Here is a 27,667-nt window from a genome sequence, read left to right on the forward strand (position 1 = left end):
TCCATCTATTATAATGTCCCGGGCACCTCTGTAGGGACCTCTGAAAACTCATGCGAGGGGAATGATGGCCAGGAGACTCTTAGAAACGGGCTCATAACGCTGCTCTCCAACCGTCCTCTGGGACCTCGAACACAACATTTCGTATCTTAACCTGTAAAACGGGGGGGTAATGAAAGCCTCTCCTCATTTTCTGGTCTGTCATCAACCCCTATGGTGCCAGCCATCACATTCTGGCACTTCGTCTATACCTTAGGGGATGAAGAAATAAGAGAGACAGGGAAGGTTAACAAAGCACATGATGTCCCCAGCCTCGTCTCATAAAGCAGATAATGCTTGGGGCAGACTTCACTGGGTCTGACCTGGAATGGGGGAGGGTAGCTGGTCATCTTTTCCTGTGCCCCCTTCTTCTAGAGCCCTTGGTAATCCGTCCATCCCTACAATGCAGACCACACAGCAAGCTATGTTTATTACAAACTGTTTAATTGCTTCTTAACCCGATAACTTTACAAATATAGAACCACGTGCCATTCTGGGGGTGCTCTGTAATGAGTCACTACAGACTAGCCCAGGCACAGTTTAATGCCGCTGAGATCCGTCCAGGAGCAGTCCCGGCAGTGGCCTCAGCCATGTGGGGGAGGGCCTTGGGAGGAGGGCTGCCAAGTGTGGCCAGGGGACCTGGCTTCAGGTCTGAGGAGGTGCTTCAACAGCACGATGCTCATTCTCTGTCCGTAGTGTCTCCATGTACTTTCGCATCTTCTCAACCATCCAGGAGGGTAGCACAAAGGATTTCAGCTCCTCCAATTTCAGGTCCAGGCATCCTCTGGAACAGACATTGAGGAGAGCTGAAGCAAGGGAGAGTATGGGCCCAGGCTCACCCCAAGGGGCTACTGTGATGGGAGGGGAGAGGCAGGGGACAGATGACTGGTTTTACCTGTAGTCATCACTGGCAGCGAGGTCCCGGATGTCCTCCTCAATGAGGAGGTAGGCCTGAGGCAGGAGCAAAGGAGAGTGGTCACTGCCTTTGATTCGATTCAACTCAACAACACTTGATTAAACATGTGCTTAATGTCAGGGCTGGAAGGGAGAGGGGCATGATTTACAATTTAGGAGGAGAGAGTAGGGAGAGACTGGGGAACAGCGCCCTGAGACCACCTTTCACACATATAGAAACTTTATGGGTTAGGGAGTGGGACTGGTGACTTATTTATGGCCCTTTCCTCTTAAAAAAGGCCTCTGAGGTAGCTTAAAATGAAATGGCAAGAGAGCTAGCAAAACACATATGGAAACAGGAAATCAGGAGGAGGAAGCCATATGTTAACTCTAAGAACGAAGATAATCTGGTTTTGAACTTCATGGCAAAAGGGAAAACATGAGAAGCTGCACACACTGCTGTGGTCCTGGGGCCTACGGAACAGCTTTGGCACAATGCCACGGTCTGCAGTGGGAGAGCGCCCTCTCATGAGCTTACCATACAGGGGATGTCATCCATCACATGAGAAAGTCTTCTGTGAGAGACAGTTCTTTCTGTTCTTATGGTCAGGATTGTGTGTCCCCTGAGGAATCTGTTTGCACCTTATGAGCACTGTGAACTATCTAACAGATGAGGTGTCCTTGAGAAGGTTCTAGAGCTAAATTTGTGATAACCCATGGAAGTGTGCTGGTTTATCAAGTCAGCAATTAAAAAAAATTTAAAAAAGTCAGCTGCTAGTCTTGCAGTGCCTGGGTGGCTCAGTTGGTTGAACATCCGACTCCGGCTCAGGTCATGATCTCATGGTTCGTGAGCTCGAGCTCAGCATCAGGCTTACTTCTCAGTGCAGAGCCTGCTTTGGATCCTCTGTCCCCCTCTCTCTGCCCCTCTCCTCATGCTTTCTCTCTCAAAAATAAAAATTAAAAAAGAAATAAAGCTCGTCTTGCTTATTGCTTAACTTTAGATCCTGTCTTTCCTTTTTCCCATCTATTTCTTATTTATGTTATGTTGCGTTTTATGTATCAGTGCTAAGCTCCCTGACATCTTCTTTTTTTAAAAAAAAATTTTTTTTTAAACATTTATTTATTTTTGAGACAGAGAGAGACAGAGCATGAACGGGGGAGGGTCAGAGAGAGAGGGAGACACAGAATCTGAAACAGGCTCCAGGCTCTGAGCAGTCAGCACACAGCCCGACGCGGGGCTCAAACTCCCATACCGCGAGATCGTGACCTGAGCCGAAGTCTGATGCTTAACTGACTGAGCCACCCAGGCGCCCCATCCCTGACATCTTCTTAAACAGGGGGTAGGAATAAGAAGAGTACTAAAAAGAAGATGGTTTTTCCTTGCCAGAAAGGAGATGGCATACTGGTTTGCAAGGCCACTGAGTTCTAACAGGTGCAGTCACAGTGGTGCGACTGAGGCCTCAGGTGGGGGACACTGCATGTGATGAACAAAACCCTGCTACTTTTAGAACACAACACACAGTGATGATTTTCCCCAAGATTGTTGCTTGATATAGCTAAGTACTCTTTAAGCAGAGGTGATTCTGGAAAGGGCTGCTAGGTGTGGCAAACAAGTTTTACTGCATGTGCTAACTCCTACTGACAAGACGTGCTGCCTGGATCACTGTGTTGGGAAGATTCTATAGCTGTGTCTGGTAGAAGAGTGTTGTGATCCACGAGTGCAATCTGTCAATGGGCACATGAGGGGAAAGTAGCGTTAAGTGTGTCTGGTGTTTGACATTTTTAGGCACAGCGAATACAATCCAAATACAAGGGATGATGTGGGAGGCTGAGGGAGTGGTGTGTGGAAGGGAATCCAGGGATTAAGTCCGACCTTCAGCATGAAGGAACGGGCCCTCTCCACCCTGACAAGTCTCCCTTTCCACATTCGTCAGGCTTTGAGTCTCATGCGGAGGTCGGCCGGAACCTTGGTCCCCGGGCTGGGTGGGTCTCTGACATGGCACGTGTGAACAGTGCTTACCATCTTCCCTCCTGTTGCCCGCATGTGATGCTGCTCGGCCAGCCAGTGCTTGTCCTGGGGGTCAGCTGCGTACTGCGAGGGATGAAATCACAGACGTTAGCCTAGTGAGAGGAACTTTTCTCATTTGGTCCCAGAGCCATCTCTTGGTCCCTGAGTAGCTCTTACTAAGAAGACCTCGTCTCAGCCTGGTGGATGTCAGAGGGCTCGCCAACTTCTTCACAGCAAGTAGAGCTGAGCCCAGGAGGCCAGGGGTCGGGACCCCCATACTAGATCTTTAGCACTTCTAATCCCTACCCCTTCCTTTCTCAGAACACAGAACTCTGGCAACTGGTCAGACTGATGACTACTATTCTAGAGCTTAATTCCTCTTTAAAAAATGACCTGAGGGAGTTTATAACACATGTGAATGGTTATGGTGACCATTATTTTCTAAGACAAAAATCAGGACAGGTCAAGCTCTGGGGGAGGCAGAATAGTACTGCGGTGAAGAACCTGGTTTTGGAATTAGGTTTAAATTCTGGTTCCTGACCCTTAGTAGATGGTGTCAGCCTGGGCAGTAATTTCCTTGAGACTCGGTTTCTTCATCCGTGAAATGGTGTTCATACTTACCTCATCGGGTGCTCGGTAAGGATAAATGATATAGTGCATAAAAAGTAGGAAAGATAGTACCTGACACAGTAAGTGCTCAATAAAGGTAGGTTTTGTAAGACAGGCACAACATTTGAGATAGAGACAAAGCAGAGAAATCTGCATCGTTACCACTCTTTGAGTTTAAATACTTATTTCATTTCCCAAGTAACATAAATATTAATCAGAAAATTTAAAAGTATGCACTTTCTGACCCAGCAATCTCACTTCTAGGGATGTATCCTGCAGAATCACTCACACATGTACACAGGCATATTTGGGAAAGCATTGTGTGTAATAGCAAAACTACTAGGAAAAAATGTAAATATCCATTAATAGAGTAATGAAGTTATGGAATATCTAGTCTATAAATTCTACACAGCTGTTAGAAATAAAATGAAGGAGACTTAATTTAATAACATGGACAAATCTCTCAGATATTATCCATAGATTCATAGTGGTCAGCATACTTTTTCTTTCTTTTTTTTTTTTTTAAAGGGCCAGCTAGTAAGTATTTTAAACTTTGCTGGCCACATACATTTTTGTCACGTATCCTTCATTTTTATTTTTTTAAATTACTCTTTAAAAATATAAAAAACCAGAGTTGGACAAAAATAGGCTACAGGTTGGATTTGGCCCCCAAGCCATAGCTGCTGGTCCTGAATGTTAGCTCTGTGGGACACCTGGGTGGCTCAGTCAGTTAAGCATCTGACTCTTCATCTTGGCTCAGGTCATGATCTCATGGTTCGTGGGTTCGAGCTCCAGGTTGGGTTCTGTGCTCACAGCACAGCATTCCTGCTTGGAATTCTCTCCCTCTCTCCCTGCACCTCTCCTGCACATGTGCTTGTGCACATGCGCACTCTCTCTCTCCCTCAAGAATTAAAAAAGAAAGAAAGAAAGAAAGAAAGAAAGAAAGAAAGAAAGAAAGAAAGAAAAGAATGTTAGCTCTGTGAAGGCAAGGAGTTTTTTGTGTCTGTTTTGTTCACTGCTATGTATCTAGCACCTTGAGAGTGTTTAGCACTCAATAAATATTTGTTCAACGAATGAATTTTGGGGTAAAAAAAATACAGAGAACACTATGTACTTTTTTTTTTTTTTTTTAACTTTTTTTAACCTTTATTTTTGAGACAAAGAGAGACAGAGCATGAATGGGGGAGGGTCAGAGAGGGAGAGGGAGACAACACTATGTACTTACCTACATATTATGGCTACTGACATATGTATTGTCAAATCACTAAAGGACACACACACACAAACACACACACTCTCCCATGTGTGTGCACAGGGCGGGAACTGAAGGATGCTACCATGTTGGTGGTGGTGGCTTCTAGGGGAGGAGACTCCAAATCAAGGGTGAAGGGAAACTTTGTGTTTTGTTCCCTATTAGCTTCTGTATATTGAGTCTTTTTACAATAAGAATGGGGTGATATATTTATAATAAAAAAAGTTAAAAAGGAAAAAAATTTGAATAATGCGTCAGAAGGACAGAAGAGTGGGCAAAAAATTCAATAAGCAGTTTACAGAAGAAATACAAAGGGATGCATCGAAATGATGCTCGTTGTCACTAACAGAATATAAAGTAAAACAACAAAAACATTTTCCCTCCACTTCTTAGATTGGAAAGATTACAGTGAGACATCACACCCACCAGTAATGAGTGCGGATTGGCAGTTTAAGAACGGCGAATCTAAGAATCGGGAATGTCTGCTGGTTACAACGAACATTTGCTGAGCCCTTGCTATGTGCCAGGCATTGCTCCGGGAGTTCACTGCACTCTCTCTTAATTCTGCTCATCCTAAAAGGTTGGTTTGTATCATTTTCTTTTGGTAGATGACAAAACAGACTGGGAAATGTGAAGCCACTTGCTCAAGGTCACCTGGCTACTAAGCGGTGGAACCTGGACTGAAACTCTACTCTTAACCACTGCGCTACTGGAGTTCCAAGTAGGTCCCGGAGCACAGACATGGGAGATAATGCTAGAGGGGTTTTAGAAGAGGTGGAGGTTACAGAAGAGTCAGGCAGAGATAAGCCTGGGGGAGGAAGGTCATCAAGCGCAACAGCAGGAGTGAAGGCACTGAAAAGGAAACGAGGTAGCAAGTAGGCATACTGTCCAGGTGCTGAGGAGCCCAGGACGTAAGACTGAAAGACTAGAAGCAAGTCTGCCCATCAGAGAACTTGAACTTGCACAGCATGTAGCACACAGAGCCGTAATTCTGGGACCCCAAAGGAGCCATGTGGTTCTGGCAAGGGGCACCAAGCCTTATGCACAGGTGCAAAATCACCTGTCTTCAACACACACGCACTACTATCTTTGTAATATATTTGGATGCTTTTGTGACTGAAAAAACATAAATTCATTTAAGGGGGTGAGGGAATTTGTGCCCCTCCCCCATTATTTTCTTAAATAGTAGAGACCAAAGTACCTTTGTTTGAAAAGGATTAGAACTGCTGCCCTGCTTCAATCTCTTTATTTTATAGACAACTGAATAAGGTAGTGGTAAAGAGCTCAAACTTTACCAAAGACAGGCCCGGCCTGGAATCCTGACTCACCACTTATTGGCTGAGTAACTTTGGGCAAGTCACTTAACCATTCTTTACCTCTGGGTTGTTTTTTGTTTTTTTTTCCCTTTGTAAAACAATATAGCAATCCCTATCTTAAAGGATAGTTCCATGAGATAATGTAAGTGCAGCACAAGAAACTGGTACACAATAAGCACACAAAGAAAGTTGCTGTTACTATTGAGATACAGAGTTGTTGAGTAAATTACCAAAGGTAAAGGTTAAGGGCAGAGGGGTGACTAGAACCCAGAAGTCCTGACTCCCAGATCAGTATTTGTTCCAAACTTCTCTGTGCCATCCAGAGCTCCCAACAACCATCTACACACACTGCAAAGGCCTGCCTACCTCCTAGCACTCACCTACCTTAAAGAGGTGCGGGTGCTTGATGTAGATTCTCCCTCTGGTGCCCCCCATCCCCAGGGCCCTGAAAAGGAACAGACGAGTGGTAAGGATTCCAGCAGCTGCAGTCCTAGGAGCAGGCCCCAGAGTTGCCCCCCTCCCTCCGCGCCAAAGCCCTTAAACTTACTTGTTGGCTCGAGATCCCAACACAAAGGTGGTAGACTCATTCAGCCGGGCTGGGTCCCACTATGCAAAAGACAGAGGCGGGTGAGGGTGAGGTGTACCTGCTGGACAGGATGGAAATACTCTTCCTACCATTATCCTTGTCCACTATTCCAAACAGCTGATTCAAGTAACCAAGTACTTGAAGATATGCTAGACTAAGTAACCAAGTACTTGACGATATGCTAGACTAAATATTGGGGATAAAGAGACGAGTAAGATACAGTCTGCTCTCCGGGGACCACAGACGTATGTGTAGTAATTATACCACCACGAGACAGGCAGGGGTACAGATGAGGGCCGGGCATGAGGGCTGCCAAGGGGGAGGGCAACAGGAAGGCTCCCTTGCAGAGGTAATTCCCAAGTTAATTCTGAAAGGGCGGAGGAGAGGAAGAAAGGGACCAGGATGAATGCAGAAGGGGACAGTGGGCTTGGCATGCTAGAGAAACCATGAGCAATTCTGTTACACCTAAAGGAGAGGGAGCACAGATTAGCAAGTGGCAACTGATGAGACTGGAGAGAGAGGCAGAGAGGGCTTGAGGCCCTGGTATGCTTCTTTTTGTGGGTCTGTACTTTATTCTGTAGGCCACGGGGAGTTACTGAGGCCTGTAAATAGGGAGAGCCAGATTTGCTTTAAAGACAGCTCACTTGTCCACAATGTGGCTAATGGATTGGAAGTGGCAAGACTGTAGGCAGGGAGCAGTTTAGAGGGTGCTGTCCTAACGTACTTCTGAAAGATGAGGGTCTGAGCTCAGATGGCAGTATGGATGACGAGAAGGGAAGAGGAATGGTGATATATTTGGGAGGTACACTTGTCCAGGACTTGAGGGGCTGTAGATGGGAAGGAGGGGGAGAGGGAAAGATGACTCAAGTAGAGAATGTCAAAGAAGGTCTGTGAAGAAAGATTCCGACTGCAATGTGGGATATTTGAAATGCTATGGAAATTCTAGGCAGGGCGTTCTAGCAGGCAGGGTATATAAATTTTACACCAGAAAGAGAGGTGTGGGACAAACAAGGGGGTATGGCAGCTTCAGGACACACTGAGCCCTGAGTACATCATTCACAGAAACTCTGGGTGCAGGAGTGGGCCAGGGAGAGAATTCTGAGGAACGCCCATGTATATGGGTCATTGCTGAAGAAGAACTCACGAGAGACAGAAGGGATGTCTGGGGAGGAACAGAAAGATCAGGCAAATTCAGGAGCATTTCAATCAAGGGAGCAGAGTTTAAGACGAAAGGCATGGTCACCAGTGTGAGAGCAGAGAAGGCCAGTAATACAGGAGGTGGAACCTTTCTTTTCTTTTCTTTCTTTCCTCTTTCTTTCTTTTTAATGTTTATTTATTTTTGAAAGAGAGACAGAGCACGAGAGGGGCAGAGAGAGAGGGAGACACAGAATCCAAAGCAGGCTCTAGCTGTCAGCTTAGAGCCTGACATGGAACTCGAACCCATAAACTGCGAGATCATGACCTGAGCCGAAGTCGGATGCTAAACTGACTGGGCCACCCAGGCGCCCCGGAGGTGAAACATTTCTACACTTGATCTTAGCCAAAAGGCCGAGAAGCAATGGGAGGTGAAACATTTCTACTGGACACAGCCTCAACCAGGACAGAGGAGTTTTCAGGTACCTTACTGGGCTTTCACACATGATTTTATTTGAAGAGAGGATTCTATTGTTAAAAGAGCTTGCAAACAACCGTTCTGGAGGCAACAGAGGCTAATGGTTAAGAGCATAGCCTCTGGTGGCAGTGAACCTTGGCTTTGAGACTTGGGTTGACCACTCAGCAGGTATGTGACTCTGAGCATGTCTCTAAGCCTTCACATACGTTCAAGGGTATTAAGTGTATAAGCTAACTAGATAAAATAGTTCCTTCCCACAAGGTCGTTCACAGGAAAGGAAGCTCAACTACAGAAGCATAACAAAATCTATCTCATAAGATTGTTATAAAGATTAAATGATACTCCTGAAACCAGTATTACACTGTATGTTAACTAACTAGAATTTAAATAAAAACTTGAAAAAAAAAAAGGATTAAATGCAACCACATAATCCGTACAAAAGATTTAGTACAGTGCCTGTCACATGTTAAGTATCCCTAGCTCCAATACCTATTTAAGACCCTTCTGGGAGGCCAGCGGGGGCGTGGGTGCAGAGCAGGGGTCGGGGAATAGGGGGATGGCTCTGGAATGGCATTCACAAATACCTCACACACTCGCCCCTTCCCTCATGGTGGGCCCAGAGCCTTGACCGAGTCTCCCTGGCATCGTGGTCACTGCCATGCTCACATAATCATACCTTGGGGCCTTCTCGGCGAATTGGTTCACAGGATTTTGGTTTCCATCTGATTGGAAGGAAAGAAGAAAGGTGACTTCTCCGAGGTGAGGCCCAGGACTGGAGCAGAGCCTGCTGGCGGTGGTGGGTTCCTCACATATTCTCACTTTGGCCCTGGCTGTCTTTCCTCCTGGTAACCCACAGGAGGAGGTATGAAGGCAAAAAGCCATTCTAGGACTGGCTCTGATATTACCTAGCCACACGGACAAGTCCGGGAACCTCTCTGAGCTGCAGTTTTCTCATCTGCGAAAAGGAGAGAACAGCAGCAACTGCCCTCCCTTCTCCTGTTTGTGAGCAGCGGGGCTGCTTCGGGAGACCACACTACGGTACGATGACTTTACTGCTCCGTCTCCTAGACCAGTGGTTTCAAGCTGTCCCCGTTGTTTCCAACCCCACCCGTGCGGCTCTGTCAGGCTTCCACGTAAAGTTTTGTTTGAAAGAAAGATTCTGCTGCTTCAAAAACCGTAGCGCCATTTTGTTCATTATTAGCTGTAGGACCTTGGACAAAAATTCTCTGAGTCTGTCTCCTTACTTGCAAAAGTAACTATACCTTCACTACAGGGTGGCTGTAAGGATGAAAAGGTCAAGTACATAAGGTGTTTAGACCAGTTGCGGCACCTTATGAGCATTTAATATATACTAACAATAAAAACAGCTCTGGTATTTAATCAAGCTGGGCTGAACAGTTCTGGGGCAAAAGCAGGATAAAACAGTGTCCCCCCTTTGCTGCCTTCTTTCCCCAGCCCTCAAACCAGACTAACCCTCCTCCCTGGTGACTCAAATGCTGGATCTGATTTTGGCAGGCAGAACTCTGGCCTGTCCCCCTCCAGGCCCACTCCCTCCCCGTTCTCACCACACCGCTGGCCCCTACTCACACCATGCCGGCAGCCGCCCGGTCATTTGACAGCATGTGTCCAGGAGGCCGTCCCTTCCTCTGCCGTAAAGAACAGCTGTCAGAGGCCTGACCCTGTGGGAAGCCCTACCCCGTGCCACTGGCAGGTCCAGGGTCACTTGGTGGAGATGGTTTTCCAAAGAGACCAAATGAGAGTGGACAGGGAGAGTAACAGTCTCCAGGGGCCCTGCCTCTTATGCTAGATAGGCTCCACGGTGCACGGAGGAGGCCCTCTACCTTCTTCTGGACTTGTAGGGCCTTTTCCCAGCCAGAAAATGGGGAGATGGTTTACCTTTTTGGGAATGGGGCTTCCTCGATGGGCACATTCTTCTTCTGTCTGTCGGCCACGCTGGAGGAAAATGGAAGGGAGGAGTCAGTGAAAGGCCAGAGCCTGGGAGCTGCAGGTCCCGTGGGGCTGCAGAAGCCAGAGCCTGGGACTACACCCTCCAGCCCCTCCCTGGACCAGGCTTCAGAAGCTCTCCCAATGATGCTATTTGGACCTGGTCCTACAAACAGGTAACACGTGGAACCTCCCTGGGCCCACAGAGTTCACCTGCCTCCCAGCCTCATCGGTCTCCCCATGCAACACCCCAGACACAGTGAGTCTGACCTTTATCCCTGGAAGTTCATGGGTCAATCTGGGTATTACTTTTTCTCCATCTGAAAACAGTAGTTTAGCCTGAAGGGAAAAGACCAAGGTGTTAACAGTTATTATTTTGGTGGATAACAGCTAGGTTAAAACTCCAAACTGGGTTGAAAATTTTTCATGATCAGTACAAAGGCACCCCAAGATATACATATAAACAGAGACCTATTTTTTAAAATACTTAAGTACGGTTGACCCTTTGAATTGTGTAGGTCTACTTACACACAAATTTTTCCCAATAAAAACAGTACAGTACTGTAAATGTATTTTCCTTATGATTTTCTCAATAACATTTCCTTTTCTTTAGCTTATTTTATTGTTAAGAATACAGTATATAAAACATACAACATACAAAATGTGTTCATCAACTGCTGATGTTATTGGTAAGGTTTCAGTCAACATAAAGGTGTTAGTAGTTAAGTTTTTGGAGTCAAAGTTTATAATATGTGGGGGTGTCTGACTGGCTCAGTTGGTAGAGTGTGGGACTCTTGATCTCAGGGTAGTGAGTTCGAGCTCATGTTGGGTGCAGAGATTACTTAAAAAATTAAAAAAAAAAATGTTTTATCTATTTTTGCAAAGAAAGAGAGAGAGGGACAGAGAATAGGAGTGGGGGAGGGGCAGAGAGAGGGGAACACAGAAGATCTGGAGCTGGATCCACGTTGACAGCAGAGAGCCCATGTGGGGCTCGAACTCACAAGCTGTGAGATCATGACCTGAGCCGAAGTCGGATGTTTAACTGACTGAGCCATTCAGCTGCCCTGAGATTACTTCTAAAAACAAGTTTATACGTGCATTTTCTACCACAGGAAATTGGCGCCTCTCATCCCTGCCTGTTCAAGGGTCAACTGTAATTAATGATCATTGATGAAAAATTAGAAAACTATGTAAAAAAAAAAAAAATCAAACTTGAAATTTCCCATATGCACAGGCTACTGTTAATATTTCAATGTAAATTCCTCATTACTCTTTTCCTTGTAAATATATACTATATATTTTTCCTAACTAAATGCATTAATACAATACATATTACTTCATAAGCCACTGCTTTTCATTTAATAAATATTTGGCACCAAGTATAGATGTGCTGGGGACATAGTAGTAAATAGCACCTGCAAAGTCCCTGCTCTTGTGGAGCTCACACTCTGTGGGCAATCTGGAAATAAGGAAATCAACAAACATACAAACAAGGTAATTTCAGATCATGATAAATGCTCTGGAGAAAAAAAGTCCAGGCAGATGTGACAAACAATTAGCAGAGGGGAGGCTGTTCGGAGAAGGCAGCCTTCTGGGCTGGGCAGGAGGAGGGAGAGGGGGAGGAGGAAGAGGAAGCAGCAGTTAGAGGAAAAGCTGAGGGGAAGCATGTCAGCAGCAGGGAGGAGTACAAGAGCACCAAGGTGGGAACAGACTTGGCCTGTGTGAAGAAAAAGATGGCCTGGCAAATAACGGGCAGAGGAGAGAGGGGTGAGTGAGGAGCCCTATAGTCCTGTGAACACCTGTGTCATGTGAGCGGCATTTGACAGGCCTGGGCACTCCCCTCTTCTGGAAACTCTTTCCTACAGGCTCCTGTGGCCACACTTCCCTGGTTTTCCTCCTACTTGTGTGGCCACTCTCTCTCAGCCTTTTCTGCTGGCTCATCTTCTGCAATCTGGTTCATTCTATCTTCTTCCATTTGGTATTCTATCTACTCTCATCACGTTCACAGCTCCACTTAACATCTATAAAGTGACGACACCATAATTCAAAAAAATTTTTTTTGAGTGGAGTTGACACACAATGTTGACTATGATTTTTTTCTCTTCAGCTGTGGCTTCTCCTTTGAGCTACAGATTTATACAACAGTCTGTCTGATGTCTATGCGTTGAGGTCCCCAAATCTGCTAAGTCTGAACTCATGACCTCCTCCAAACGCTGCAGTGTAGGGTGCATAAGTCTCCGTGTGAAATTATGTGCATATTTTGTGGTAATTTAATTCATACCTGTCTGCCCTAACCAGGCTGTCAGTTTTATGAGAGCAGGAACCCTGCCTGTTCATTTGCCATTTGTTCCTTTGTTTCCTCATTCATTCATTCATTCATTCACTCACTCACTCGCTCACTCACACAATGACTTAACACTTTGTGTACACATATTACGAGTCATAGTCTCAGGCTGGGAATACTGCAGCGGACAAGATCAGGCCTCAACTCTTGCAAAGCTCAAGCTTTTAGCAGAAGTGGGGGTGGAAAGGGAGACAGGAAGTAGGTGCACGAACTATTAATAATTTCATATTGAAATAAATGGTAGAAATAAACAAGTAAGGTGACAGAGATTAACTGGAGGTGAGGAAAGGAGTGAGATGGGGTGCTACTTTAGATGGAGTGGCCAGGAAAGGCCTCTCTGATGAGGCAATATTTGAGCCAAAGCTGAAGAAAAGGAGGCACTTATATAAAGAGTTAAGGACAGAACATGCTGGGCAGTGAGAACAGCAGGTGCCAAGGCGCTGAGCTTGGTGTACTGGAGAAGCAGAAAGGACTCCAGTACAGCCAGAAGACGGCCAGCGAGGGAGTGGTGGAATGAGATGAAGTTAATGGAGCTAGTGCAGGTAGGGAGGGCTCTGTGGATCATGTTAAGGCATCAGGGTTTTACTCTGCCTGCGGTGGGAAGTCACTGGGTTTTAAAGAGGAGAGCAACGCAATCTGGTTCATCTTTAAAGAGAAAGGTCTGGCTGCCGTGAGAGTGGACCGGAAGAAGGCAAGGGGGGAGGCAGCTCCGGGTTCAGATACACATTTGAGAATCATCAGCAGTTAAACTGCTTCAAAGCCACAGGACTGGAGGGAAGCACCTAGAATGAGAGTGAGCCGCAGAAGAGAAGGGGTCTGAGGACTGAATTCACGAATGCACCAATGGTTAAGAGGGCAGGTAGAGAAGGTGAGCTGGTCCAGGAAGCCGAGGAGGAGCGGACGCAAAGTCAAGGCACTGGAGAGGAGTGTTCGAAGAAACATGAAATGACCCCCTGGCACAAACGCTACCAAGAAGTAAACTGAGGACACTTCGGGTCCAGAGGATCTGACAACATGGAAGTTACTGGGGACCCTGATATGGGAGGGGTTTTGGTGAAGTGGTGAGGAATGGCACCGAAACAAAGTGAGTGAAAGAATGAACAGCAGGTGCAAAGTGGAGCCAGTGACAGCCTCCGTTCCCAAAGTCTAGCTGTAAGAGGGAACAGGGTGGCAGCCGAAGGAGACCGCGGGTTCAAGGGTGGTCTGTTTTTGTTCCTCACTTCATTCCCCGTGCCCCCATGAGCGAACACACATAGGTGAAAATATACATAGGGAGAAGAAGAAAATGCACCAAAATGTTAATATGAGTTACTGCTGGTAGGGAGATCAGGAGGAATTTTAATTTTCTTCCTCATAATTTATTCTGTCTAATTTTAACATAAACCAGCGGCAGGTAACATTTACTGAGTCTTTGTTGCTGACTGAAATGTTTTAAGAGTACCACCACATTTAAACCTCACAACAATCTTATGAGGTAGCACCTCTCTACTCACTTTGCAGATGAGAAAATGGAGATTCAGTGAGATGAGGTAACTTGCCTAAAGTCACACAGTGAGTCCAGCCAGCACTCATATCTGGATGGTGTAAATCAAGAAAAAGCCTGCCTTCTTAACTACTATGCCAAATTGTTAATGGATGTATATTACTTGCATAAATAGAATGAACAAATAAAAACAACTGCTGTGCAAAACAAAATGAAGGACACAAAAAATGCAAGGCAACGGGCTATAGCTAAGATCAGCCATTTCTCCCTAAGAAATCACCATAAAGGGATAGCTAAGGAGATTAGGGAACATGACTGAGATGGTAAATGTCGGTAACAGAAGTGCAAGCAGGCAAATCAAGTCTTAACCCAAACAAACTAAAAACCCTACTCTAATTGTATCATGTCCAATGTGAAGAATCTTTGCACGTAATGAAGTTCTGTGTGCAGTTTAGACAAGGGGACCCCAAAGAACTTCCGAGTACCTGGCCACCAAAAACTAGGTTCTGTTGTAAGGCAGTTGTGTATTACATTTACTATTTTTTTAAAAATGTTTTTAATGTTTACTCAGTTTTTGAGACACAGAGAGAGAGCCATGAGCAGGGGAGGGGCAGAGAGAGAGGGAGACAGAATCTGAAGCAGGCTCCAGGCTCTGAGATGTCAGCACAGAGACCGAGGCGGGCTCGAACTCACAAACCGTGAGATCATGAGCTGAGCTGAAGTCGGATGCTTAACTGAGCCACCCAGGCGCCCCTTACATTTATTATTTTTATTTTTTTAAGATTTTATTATTTTTTAAAGTAATCTCTACACCCAACGTGGGGCTTGAACCCATAATCCCAAGATCAAGACTCGCACACTCTACTGACTGAGCCAGCCAGGGGTCCCTAAGGCAGGCGAGTGTTATAATTATGAATAGAACTCCCATGTATTTAATATCTAGTATGTTCTGCATCAGTAGTGTATGTATATTTTCTCATTTAATCCTTACAGCAAACCTTGGGGGTAGGGGGGTGGGATTCTTACTCCTAATTTTAGGAATAAGGAAACTGAGGAACAGAAAGGTCAAAAGACTTGTTCAAAGTTTCTTGATTCGTCTCATTTCAAGATGGACTTTGGGCTTTCTACCTTCCTGTGCTCTGGTCATATACCTTCTGTTCCACATGCTAGCTTCCCAGTCCCATCAATCCCAGCAAGGGGGGAGTCCACAAGGTGGACATGGGGATTCAGGAGACTGGAAACGTGAAACCATTCGTGGAGTACAGACTATGCCCAGTTCACTTTAATCTCATCTTTCATGGGGACTCAGGCATAGTTTCACACGTTTCCCTTCCAATCTCCTCATGGCAGCCAGGGTGATCTTTCAAAATGCAAATCTCATTAGGCGGCTCTTTTGCTTAAAATACCATAGTACAATTCAGTTTGCAGTGCTCTGCTTGATTTGGCCTCTGCTTACCCTTCCGACCTCATCAAGTATTTTCTCCACCCTTTGAAAATCAGCAACCCTGCCCGCTTTCCGTCCCTTAGATGTACTCTGCTCCCTTACCTTGTAGTGTACTCTCTCATTGCCTCCCACACTCACAGCACTTAGAACAGTTTGTAATCCTAGGTCTATTGTATGATTACTGGAGTAACATCAGGGATCTGGGGGTAAGGACTATGTCCATCTGGCACAGTGCTGTCGGGGCATGGCACAGAAATGGCACACAGTGGGCTCTCAATACATATTACCTGAAGCGAGAAATAAACTCATAAAAAAGCATTCTAGGGGGCACCTGGGTGGCTTACTTGGTTAAACGTCTGACTTCGGCTTAGGTCATGAACTCATGGTTTGAGAGTTCAAGCCTCACATCAGGCTCTGAGCCTGCTTGGGATTCTCCCTCTCTCTCTGCCCCTTCCCCCCACCTCCCCCCCCCGCCCCAAATAAATCAACTTAAAAAGAAAAAAGCATTCTGGGATGCAACTGAGACTGAAAGTTTATTAATTTAATCTTGATTCAGTTCAAACTTATAGTAATGTTAGCAAACTGCCAGGTTTTATTACCAGCAGACGTTACAACTGATTATAATATACTACAGACCCAGAGTGAATTAATGAATTGGCCTCCTGGGAGTTTGGCTAGCTTAAATGTGACAGACCATGAGAAGCAGATCAGCTTTCACTGCACTGGTGGATGGAATCTTGTCCTCTCGAGGCTGAGGCTCCGGCCCTGGTCTCGCTCTTTTCTGAGGCTGTGCCTGAGCAGCTGGCCAGCCAAGCACCCAGAAGACATCACTGTCTCATGTCTGAGAATCGTCCTCACACGACTAAGCTCAAACTAGCCTCTGTGCCTCTGAGTATGAAAAAATTTCCATCTCTGATACCTAGTGGTTTCACAGTCGAGCACAAAATCCGGGTGATGCTGACAATTCCTATTAGTAAGAACAGCTGACACATGCAAACAGGTTCACTTCTATCTTGGAAACACAGCCATATTTATAGACCTGATGTCATGCCTCCTGACCACACCCTGAGAGGCAGAAAGGGTGACAGTCTCCATGATGCCAAAAGGGGCTATAACTACTTGAAGAGTTAAGTCACCAAGTATTTGCAGAGGTGAGACAGTCCTTAGCTATTCTAACTCTTGCTTATTCTGAACCACAGTTTCTTCTTCTGTAAACTAGGGATTAAAATATGCCTTCTGGGATGTCAATGAACTAATACACGTGAAAGTATCTATCACAGAGCCTGGCACATGGGAGCCACTTCCTTCCTCTCTGCCAGCAGCAGCTCTAAGCCCTAGATGGATATTAGTGGCTCGTCAGGCACCACATCCCCCGCTCCCCCAAATACCATGAACGAAGTGATCACATTTCTTAATAGAGCCCCGAGGACTAACCCTGTGCCTACATCTCTTGCCCCCTTTGGTCTCACCTGCTCCAGGCAGCTCCGACAGGCCTCCTGGATCAGCTGCTCTGCATCCACTTCTTCCCCCACATTGTCTCTCACATTCAGTGCTGCCTTCTGGAAGAACTAGGGGGAAGCAGAACAGAGGACAAGGTCAGAAGACCTGCTAATTTGTATCAACTTGAAGGAAATGGAATATAAAAGAGAAGCTTTTGTCTTACCCTCATACAGAAGGGAAAGGGATTATGAATGTGGCTTTGAGATCAGACAGATTTATTAAAAACATTTTTTTTAAATGTTTATTTTTGAGACAGAGGGAGATAGAGCGCGAGTGGGGGAGGGGCAGACACAGAATCCGAAACAGGTTCCAGGTTCTGAGCTGTCAGCACAGAGCCCGATGTGGGGTTCGAACTCACGAACCACGAGATCATGACCTGAGCCAAAGTTGGATGCTTAACCGACTGAGCCACCCAGGAGCCCCGAGATCAGACAGATTTAAATCCCAGCTTCCTCACTTTATTCTCTCTTAAGGAGGGTAATAATCATGGAGATGCCCAAAGGATGGTTATTACAGCATTAATGTGTAAGCAGTACAAAACCAAAGAATAACTTAAATGTCCAATTATTGCTCAAATAAATCGTGGTATATTCATACCTGGAAGTAGTGTGCAAATATTAAAAACCATAGTGAGAAAAGGGGCGCCTGAGTGGCTCAGTCAGTTAAGCGTGTTGACTCTTGGTTTCAGCTCAGGTCATGATCTCATGCTGGTGAGTTCGAGCCCCGCATCGGGCTCTGTACTGACAATGTGGAGCCTGCTTGGGATTCTCTCTCAGGGACCCTCTCTCTGCCTCTCCCCTGCTCACGCTGTCTCTTCTCTCTCAAAATAAATAAATAAACTTAGAAAAGAAAAAAAAAGATTCTCTCTCTCCCCCACTCTGTTCCCCTCTACTGCTCACTGTTTCTAAAATTAAAAAAACAATCCCTTTCCTTTCCTTTTGAGAAAGAGAGCAAACAGGGGAGGGGCAGAGAGAGAGGGAAACAGAATCGGAAGCAGGCCCCAGGCTCTGAGCTGTCAACACAGAGCCTGATGTGGGGCTCAAACTCACGAAGCATAAGATCATGACCTGAGCCGAAGTGAGACGCTTAACCAACTGAGCCACCCAGGCGCCCCGAGAATATATTTTTGACATGACAAGGCATTCAAGACATATTGCTAAGTGAAGGAAGCAAGGCATCAAACAGTTTCGTACAGAGTGAGTCTATTTATGTAAAACAACATAAAGCAAACACAGACAAAAGAACTGTAAAAATTTTATCAAAGTAACAGTGGTGATATTATGGATGACTGTTGTCTTTCTTTTTTTTTTGTTTTTTTGCTTATCTATAGTCTCTCAATTTTTACAATGTACCTGTATTACTTTGTATAGGAAAAGAGAAACAGCCCAGGCCAGGAAAGATCCCGAGCGTAGAAGGTCCTCACTGAATTTTTTGCCCCATCTGAAAGAAATGTGTGGGATGGACAGCATGAGACCTGGCCAGGGCCCCAGGACACCAGAAGTCCCAATCAGCTGGGGAAAGGGAAGGCAGAAGGTTCCTCTATGGGGGAAGAGGGAGAGCTGGAGTCTGAAAACACTGAGGGACAGGTGATGAGCGGCCTCAGATGGAGTCACTGAGAACACATTGACAGTAAGAGTCCAAGTTGTGTCCTAAAAGAGTGTTACAGAAAAATGCTGGCATCTATAATCACTGCTCCTACTGTGGGAACGTACTTTCTTTCTCTTCTTCTTTTTTTTTATTTTAAGTAGGCTTGGGGCACCTGGGTGGCTCAGTCAGTTGAGCGTCCGACTTCAGGTCACGATCTCGCAATTCTTGAGTTCGAGCCCTGCATTGGGCTCTTTGCTGACAGCTCAGAGCCTGGAGCCTGCTTCAGATTCTGTGATTCCCTCTCTCTCTGCCCCTCCCCCACTTGCACTCTGTCTCTGTCTCTCAAAAATGAATGTTAAAAAAAATTTTTTTTTTAATTTTAAGTAGGCTCCGTGCCCCCCAACTTGGGGGCCTTGAGATTAAGAGTCATGTGCTCTACTGAGTCAGCCAGGCACCCTCAAGGAGATATACTTTCATTTTATTTTATTTAAAACAATTCTTGAAAAATGAATCTATCAGTATCTGTATTCAGCTATTTTTTTTTTTTTTAATGTTGGTTTATTTTTGAGAGACAGAAAATGAGCAGGGGAGGGGCAGAGAGAGAGGGAGACACAGAATTCGAAGAAGGCTCCAGCCTCGGAGCTGTCAGCACAGAGCCCGATGCTGGGCTCGAACCCATGAACCATGAGATCATGACCTGAGCCAAAGTTGGGTGCTTAAATGACTGAATCACCCAGATGCCCCCCCCACCCCCTGCTTTTTAAGTTTATTTTATTTATTTTGAGAGACAGAGAACAGGAGGGAGAGAAAATCCTAAGCAGTCTCCACACTGTCAGCATGGAGTCTATGTGGGGCTCAAAATCATCAATGGTGAGATCATGACCTGAGCTGAAATCAAGAGTCAGATGCTTAACCAACTGAGTCACCCAGGCACCCACATTTTATATTTGGCAAGGCCAAATGCCTGATATTATTAATGTCCAGCCAAGGAAAAGAGTGAGAAAGTGTGGATTAGAAATCTCACGAGATGAAGAGGAAAATTCTTCAGGCCAAATTAAATGAATGGTCACAGTTTCACTTTAGAACAAAACCCTAAGAACTAGAGATTAATGCTGGTATTCAGTGTTGAGTATTGGCTAAGTGAAAGCTAGTTAAAACAGTCTGGATTCTTTACAGCCAGCAGGGGAGATGGCAGTGTGATGAATATACGGGGGTGACTGTAAGTGATCTCTGGACCTGAGAATGAAATTTGGTCCTGAATAAGGTGTTCGCAAATGCTGCTGGGAGAAATACAAAATTGTACAACCTTCTGGAGAGAAATTTTCTCGGGGCAAAAAATGTTTTCCTTTCTAACCACCAATTCCATCGCTAGAAATTTATCCTCCAGAAAAACTCTCACAAGCGAATAAAGATGTACACTCAAAGTGTTCAGTGTAGCACTGTTTGTAATAGATAAAAATTTGAAATAATCTGAATGTTCTTGAGACTATCTAGTTGTGGTACATCCATACAATATGCTATTCTGCAACTATTATAAAAGAATCAGGGTGGGGCACCTGGGTGGCTCAGTCGGGTCAGGCAGCTGCCGACTTGATTTCGGCTCAGGTCATGATCACATGGTTCGCAGGATTTCACCTCGCTGACAGTGAGGAGCCTGCCTGGGATTCTCTCTCTCCCTCTCAAAATAAATAAACTTAAAAAAATAAAAAAGTATCAGGGCGACGGGGCACCTGGCTGACTCAGGCAGTAGAGCACGTGACTCTTGACCTCAGGGTCTTGACTTCAAGACCCAAGGTAGGCACTGGGATTACTTAAAAAAAAGAAAAAAAGAAAAAGAATCAGGGTGAGCTATTATGTACTGACCTAAAAACAGGACCAAATTATATTGTTAAATGAAAATACTGACTTGCAGAACAGTGTGTGTAAAATGATGCCACGTAGTTTTTGAACATGGGTGTGCGCACACACACACAAATAAGTATGGGAGACTACGTAGTCCCTAGTCCCTGTTAACAGTTTGGTATCTCTGGGAGGTTTAAGTGACTTTAGGTTTTTACTTTTCAAAATATTTGTATTATTTTTCCCCCAATATTTTCTTATGAAAAACTTCAAACGTAAAATTGAAACAATTATTCAATCAGTGACTAGCTAACATCTACCACTTAACATTTTGTTACATTTGCTATAACATATCTATTTATTCATCCCTTTGTCCATCCATCAATCTATTTTATGAACTATATTATTAGGATATTTCTTTTAAAAAGAGGGATGCATTTAGTCATCACACAAATCAATAACGATGAACAGATGAACAATGTCTCAGATAAGATCAGTCATGGCTAGAAGTTACTACCCTAAACATTTTTAAAACAATGGATAGACAGAAGAGGTCAATCAACAGTGTGAACTTATCTGAAGCAGTGATATAATCAAGTCTCTTATCTGAAAACAAGGATGATAAGGAGATATACATTTTTTAAGTTTATTAATTTATTTTGTGAGACAGAGAGCACGAGGTGGGGGAGGAGCAGAGAGAGAGAGGGAGAGAGAGAAGGGGGGGGCAGGGGGTAGAGCAGAAAGAGAGGAAGAGAAAGAATTCCAAGCAGGCTCTGTGCTGTTAGCCCAGAGCTGGATGTGGGGCTCGATAACACAAACCATGAGATCATGACCCGAGCTGAAATCAAGAGTCGGATGCTTAACCGACTAAACCACCCAAGTGCCCCAATAAGGAGGTATCTCGACAGACTACATAAGAAGGGAGCACAGAGCCACAAATTGTGTTCATCCAGCATTTGTCCAGGAGAGAAAGTTCTTGAATCACGGTATCCACTATTGGGAAATGATAAGGAAAGGGCTTTGGAGACCGGCAATCCTAGACTGACTCCTGGCCTAGCCTTTTCCTAGTGGATTAACCTCTTTACTTCTGCATATGTAAACGTGTGCAGGCATGAGAATACATGGTGCATTCTGGAACATGCAATATTTAGGGGTAGTAATAACCGGGTATAAGGGGAGGTGTGGCTGGGGTCTGATCACAGTGGGCCATATATGCCATGTTAAGGAATCTCGATTTCACCCAGAAGGCAATGGAAAGTCACCGAGGGATTTTAAATAGGGAAGTGACACCCTGAGATTTACACCTTAGATGTCACTGGCAGCTGTATGGAAGGTGAGTTGAAAGAGCGGCAGTTACAGCCAGAGCCTGGGTGAGAGAAGATGAAAGCCTGAACCAAGGCAGAGGCAAGGAAGAAGACGGGTGATGAAGGCATGTGTGACGGATGATGAAGTGGAAGGTACAGGACTCCGTGACTGGATGGGGAAGGTGAAGGAAAGGCAGAGTTCTTGGTTTCCAGTTTCTAACTGAATGGTAGTCCGATTCAAACTTCACACTGAGCTCCAAAACTGAGCTCCCGATTCCCTCGCTCGTTCCTGCTTTCCTCATAGCAAGTCAGTGGCAATGCTATTTTTATAGCTGCCCAGGGCAGATAACTCAGAAATTGTTTACTTCTGCTCTTTTACCCCACACATCTGAATTGCCAGCAAATCTTGTTGGCACCTTTAAAATACACACTAGAATAGAATAGAATAGAATAGAACAGAACAGAATAAAAATAAAATAAAATAAAATACAATACAATACAATACAATACAATACAATACAATACACACAGAATCTGGGGTGCCTGGGTGGCTCAGTCAGTTAAGCATCTGACTTGATTTCGGCTCAGGTCACAGTCTCGTGGTTTGTGGGATTAAGCCCCACGTTGGGCTCTGTGCTGACACAGCTAAGCCTGCTTGGGATTCTCTCTCCCTCTCTGCCCCCACCTTCCTCACCCCCCACTCATGCACAAGCATGTGCGTGCGCTCATGGGCTCTCTCTCAAAATAAAAACTTAAAAAAAAAATGACATGGAATCCGACTCCCAACACCTTTACTGTTAACACTCAAGCCACTATCATCTCAAGCCTCCTAACTGGTCCTCCTGCAGCTGCTTCTTTTCACATCAGAGTGACCCTTTAAAAATATTCAGATCAGGGGTGCCTGGGTGGTTCAATCAGTTAAGCATCTGACTTCAGCTCAGGTCATGATCTCATCGTTTGTGAGTTCGAGCCCTGCGTCGGGCTCTGTGCTAACAGCTCAGAGCCTGGAACTTGCTTCAGATTCTGTGTCTCCCTCTCTCTCTGCCCCTCCCTTGGCTCACACTCTGTGTCTCCCTGTTTCTCAATAATAAATAAACATTAAAAAAATAAAAAAAAAATTCAGATAAGTACTCTGCTCAAAACACTCCAAGAGCTTCTATTTTACTCAGAGTAAACCCCAAAGTCCTTACTGTGGCCTCAAAGGTTCTGCATGAAAGGGGCCCCTATTTCCTTTCTGATTACCTCAGTACCCTCCTACTGGCTCAGTTGGTTCTAGCCACACAGGCAACTTTGTTGCTCTTTTTTTTTTCAAAGTTTTATTTAAGTAATGTCTACACCCAACATGGAGCTTGAACTCATGACCCCGAGATCAAGAGTTGCCAGCCAGCCTTGTCTTCTGAGCCGGCCAGGGGCCCTGACTTTGTTGCTTTGAATGTGCCAAGCACACTCGTGCCTCAGGGATTTTGCCCTTGTTCCCTCTACCTGGACTGCTTTTCCCTGATGTGTCCACATAGCTTGTATTTTCCTCACTTTATTCAAGTCTCTGCTCACGTGTGGCTTTCCTAGATACACTCTATGAACTAGAACTGCTCCCCACTGGTCACTCTCCCCCTTCTCTCTGGTGTTCCTAGTGCAGTACATATCAGTTTAAAGAGAACAAGGACACTGTCATTTTGGTCACTGCTACATCCTCAGTGCCTTGAACATTCAGTGCCTGCTATTATGGTGGGTTCTCAGTAAATACTTCTTGAATGATTAAACAAATACAAGAAGAGGAAAAGGTTTAGGAAGAAAAACAGTTCAGTTCTGAATATGCTGAGTTTGAAATATCTACGGGACAATCAGGTAGAGTAATGTAGACGTTTATTTATAGGTCTAGAAAGGAATTTTTAAAATTTTAATTAATTTAGAGATGGGGGGGGGAGGAGCAGAGAAACAGGGAGACAGAGAATCCCAAGCAGGCTCTGCACCATCAGTGCGGAGCCTGACGTGAGGCTTGAACTCATGAACCATGAGATCATGACCTAAGCCAAAACCAAGAGTTGCATGCTTAACCAAATGAACCACCCAGGTGCCCCAAAAGGAATTTAAAATAATAATAATGGTGATACTACTAAACAAATAAAAACACTTGTTCGAAGCACAGTGCTGAGCACATTACACTTAAATCATTTTATGCTCATAATGACTTGACAAAGAGGTATTCAAATTACCCCCCAAAGAGGGGAGAAAAGTTCTCAGGGATTCAGAATAGGAAACCTTTACACATCTGTGCACTAGAGAGAGCCAGAGGGATTGTGATGCAGGAAAGACCTGTCCGTGAATCTTTGTCCTTCTTAATTTTTTACTGCTGTGTCCCTCTCACCTTCATGTACTTGTTGAAGACAGTCTGGATCTCCTCATTGATGCTAGGCTGGAGAACAGCTCGGAGGAGGTCCATGGAGATAGCAGGATCTGTGAAACTGCATTCAGGAGGGAGACATAGTTAGGGATCATGTCCCAAACATATCTTTCCTGGTCTGCCCAGCCAATTATTGACACAAACTCCTTTATTTATTAAAAAAAATTTTTTTTAAATGTTTATTTATTTCTGAGACAGAGCATGAGTGAGGGAGGGGCAGAGAGAGAGGGAGACACAGAATCAGAAGCAGGCTCCAGGCTCTGAGCTGTCAGTGCAGAGCCTGACGCAGGGCTCGAACCCACGAACCATGAGATCACGACCTGAGCTGAAGTTGGACACTCAACCGACTGAGCCACCCAGGTGCCCCTATGTTTATTTATTCTTGAGACAGAGACAGAGTATGAACAGGGGAGGGGCACAGAGAGAGGGAGACACAGAATCTGAAACAGGCTCCAGGCTCTGAGCTGTCAGCACAGAGCCTGACGCGGGGCTTGAACCCAGACCATGAGATCACGACCTGAGCTGAAGTCAAACGCTCAATCAACTGAGCCACCCAGGCGCCCCTGACACAAACTCCTTTAATGAGAATAATAGATAGCTTCTACTGAAAACAAGCTATGTGCCCAGATGTAGTATGCACTACACAGATGTATGGCTTTATTCCATTTTCATAACCTGTGAAATGAGCATTACTTTTCTAAAAAAATTATTTTTTTACACCCAAGTTAGTTAGCATATAGTGCAACAATGATTTCAGGAGTAGGTTCCTTAATGCCCCTTACCCATTTAGCCCATCCCCCTTCTCACAACCCCTCCAGCAACCCCGTTTGCTCTCTATATTTAAGAATCTTATGTTTTGTCCCCCTTCCTGTTTTTATATTATTTTTGCTTCCCTTCCCTTACTTTCATCTGTTTTGTATCTTAAATTCCTCATATGATATTTGTCTTTCTCTGACTAATTTCACTTAGCATAATACCCTCTAGTTCCATCCACGTAGTTGCAAAAGATTTCATTCTTTTTTACTGCTGAGTAATACTCCATTGTGTCTGTGTGTATGTGTATGCATATATATATATACCGCATCTTCTTTATCCATTTATCCATCGATGGATATTTGAGCTCTTTTCATACTTTGGCTATTGTTGATAGTGCTGCTATAAACATTGGGGTGCATGTGCCCCTTCGAAACAGCACACCTGTATCCCTTGGATAAATGCCTAGTAGTGCAATTGCTGGGTCATGGGGTAGTTCTATTTTTAATTTTTTGAGGAAGCTCCATACTGTTTTCCAGAGTGGCTGCACCAGTTTGCATTCCCACCAGTAGTGCAAAAGAGATCCTCTTTCTCCGCATCCTCGCCAACATCTGTTGTTGTCTGAGTTGTTAATGTTAGCCATTCTGACAAGTGTGAGGTGGTATCTCATTGTGGTTTTGATTTGTATTTCCCTGATGATGAGTGATGTGGCGCATTTTTTCATGTGTCGATTGGCCATCTGGATGTCTTCTTTGGAGAAGACATTCATGTCTTTTGCCCATGAGATGAGCATTCTTCTTCTTTTTTTTAAATGTTTTATTTATTTTTGAGAGAGAGAGACAGAGCACGAGCAGGGGAGGGGCAGAGAGAGAGGGAGACACAGAATCCGAAGCAGGCTCCAGGCTCTGAGCTGTCAGCACAGAGCCTGACGCAGGGCTCGAACTCACAGACCGCAAGATCATGACCTGAGTCCAAGTCAGACGCTTAACCTACTGAGCCACCCAGGCGCCCCGAAATGAGCATTATTCTTAAAGTGTTTTATGAAATACAAAATCTATATGCTTTAACAAATAGTTTTAGTGAACATCCATTTAATCACTACCCAAGTCAAGAAATATAATCCACATCCTATAGGCCTATCTTGTACTCTCTCCCTTCACGGAGATAAATACTACTAGCCCCACTTTTTTCTGAACCTCCATGCTATTCTTTCTTTTTAGCAGTATATTTATTAAATTTTTTTAATGTTTATTTATTTTTGAGACAGAGAGAGAGTAGGGGACGGGCAGAGAGAGAGGCACAGAATCCAAAGCAAGCTCTACGCTCCGAGCTGTCAGCACAGAGCCCAATGAGGGGCTGGAACCCATGAATTATGAGATCATGACCTGAGCCGAAGTTGGACGCTTAACCGACTGGGCCACCCAGGCGTCCCTCTGGATCTCCTTATAGCCCTCAACCGCAGAGCCAGTGAGTGTTAGGGATCTTAGGCACGGCTGAATCCATGACTACCCCTCATTTGGTACATCAGTTCAGAGGAGACAATGATTCAACCAAGGTCACACAGAGTTACAGAATCTTAGTCTCCTCTTTCTTAGTCCAGTGCTCTTTCCAATGGCTCATTATCTCTTCTCAGCTCGGTGCAGTGGGGACCCCAAAGGTGCCATCCAAGCCAATGCCGGGGAGGTAAATACGCAAGACCAGCCTTACCTTGTCGTCATCTGTGAGCGGCGGCCCCTTCGCTGCACCTGCCGGTGCTTTATCATTATGTTCCAAGGGTTCTGTGGGGACCAAGGGAACGGTTGTCACTGAGGTCCATGACACTGGGGTGGAGATGAACTTAAACGTAAACATCCCTGCTTCTCTGGGACGGGGTTGGCGGGAGGGCAGCGGTTGAAAGGCCCTGCCCGGGAGGAGGAACTGAAGAAAAGTTTCCTGCCTCGAAAGGTCCCAACCCCACCTTTTCTGGAACGGCAGTTGGAAGGTAACCGGTGTTTACCGGGGGGCTGGCTACTCTGGGGCAGGTGGTGTGCTGGGCGCTTTCCTCGTACTTACACCCCATCCCCACAACTTTATGAGGCAGGCACTAATCATCTCCATTTTACAGAAGAGGAAACTGGAGCTCAGGGGTTGGCAGGACTTGCTCACGTCACCTAGCTAGGAAGGCGGCATCAGAATTTGAATCCAGGTCGTTGGACTGCGAAAACGCCAACTCCCTGGGCAGCAGCACCAGCCGCCGCGTTCTCTCACCCGCGGGCCAGGGTCCCGGGAGCCCGAGGCCCAGCCGGCCCGAGCCCAGGCCCAGCCCCAGCCTCCCCGGGGGCGCCCTCACCGTGAGAACCAGCTGCCCCGCTGCGCCCGCGTCGCCCAGGTCGGGGCCGCCCCGCTCTGCCCCGCTGGGTCCCCGCGGCTGCTCGGCGTCGCCAGTGGCCCCCATGGCTCCCCCGGCCCCCACAACTTCACACCGACTCTACCACCGGCCGGAAGGTGGCCTCGTGACGTCATTGCAGCGCGCCGTTCGCCGGCCCGGAAGCGCGCCGCGGGGAGCTGCGGCGTTTCCATGGGAACCAAACGGCTGCGTCTCGCCAGGGTCTGAGACGCCTACAGGCGCTGAGTGCGCGGTCGCCGGGGCTGCGTCCGGGGCGGGGCCGCGCCACCCGTGTAGGCTGTGGGTGTTTGGTCCCGGAACGCTCCCCGTTGGGTCAAGGCCGGTGGAGAAGTGTGGGGCAGGAGGAGGGCAGCAGGCTCCCTGGGCTGG

The 27,667-nt window shown here is 45.7% G+C and overlaps 1 protein-coding gene across 2 annotated transcripts; it reads right to left on the bottom strand.

Moving 5' to 3' along the window:
* Nucleotides 1-459: 459 nt before the first annotated feature.
* Nucleotides 460-27,414, bottom strand: DNTTIP1 (deoxynucleotidyltransferase terminal interacting protein 1). Of its 2 annotated transcripts, none has more exons than XM_027070212.2 (13): nucleotides 27,242-27,414; nucleotides 26,620-26,690; nucleotides 24,124-24,220; nucleotides 16,998-17,096; nucleotides 10,528-10,596; nucleotides 10,210-10,266; nucleotides 9,901-9,959; nucleotides 8,990-9,035; nucleotides 6,663-6,721; nucleotides 6,500-6,560; nucleotides 2,951-3,022; nucleotides 932-987; nucleotides 460-820 (listed from the first exon to the last, which is right to left on the bottom strand). In XM_027070212.2, exons 1-13 carry the CDS (start codon nucleotides 27,344-27,346, stop codon nucleotides 682-684), a joined length of 990 nt encoding a protein of 329 aa, XP_026926013.1. In that variant the 5' UTR covers nucleotides 27,347-27,414; the 3' UTR covers nucleotides 460-681. The 2 variants fall into 2 exon arrangements, with proteins under 2 accessions (XP_026926013.1, XP_053055864.1); XM_053199889.1 differs by lacking the exon at nucleotides 27,242-27,414 and adding an exon at nucleotides 27,063-27,131.
* Nucleotides 27,415-27,667: the final 253 nt, after the last annotated feature.

Source organism: Acinonyx jubatus, chromosome A3 (genome assembly GCF_027475565.1).
Source record: "Acinonyx jubatus isolate Ajub_Pintada_27869175 chromosome A3, VMU_Ajub_asm_v1.0, whole genome shotgun sequence".
Taxonomy (NCBI): domain Eukaryota; kingdom Metazoa; phylum Chordata; class Mammalia; order Carnivora; family Felidae; genus Acinonyx; species Acinonyx jubatus.

Excerpts from the sequence above, each read along its gene's own strand:
- DNTTIP1 (XM_027070212.2), bottom strand. The coding sequence starts at position 27,346 with ATGGGGGCCACTGGCGACGCCGAGCAGCCGCGGGGACCCAGCGGGGCA. Across the intron at positions 6,561-6,662 it reads TTGGGATCTCGAGCCAACAA|GGCCCTGGGGATGGGGGGCA; the intron begins GTAAGTTTAAGG and ends GTTCCTTTTCAG. Across the intron at positions 821-931 it reads GCTGCCAGTGATGACTACAG|AGGATGCCTGGACCTGAAAT; the intron begins GTAAAACCAGTC and ends TGTCTGTTCCAG.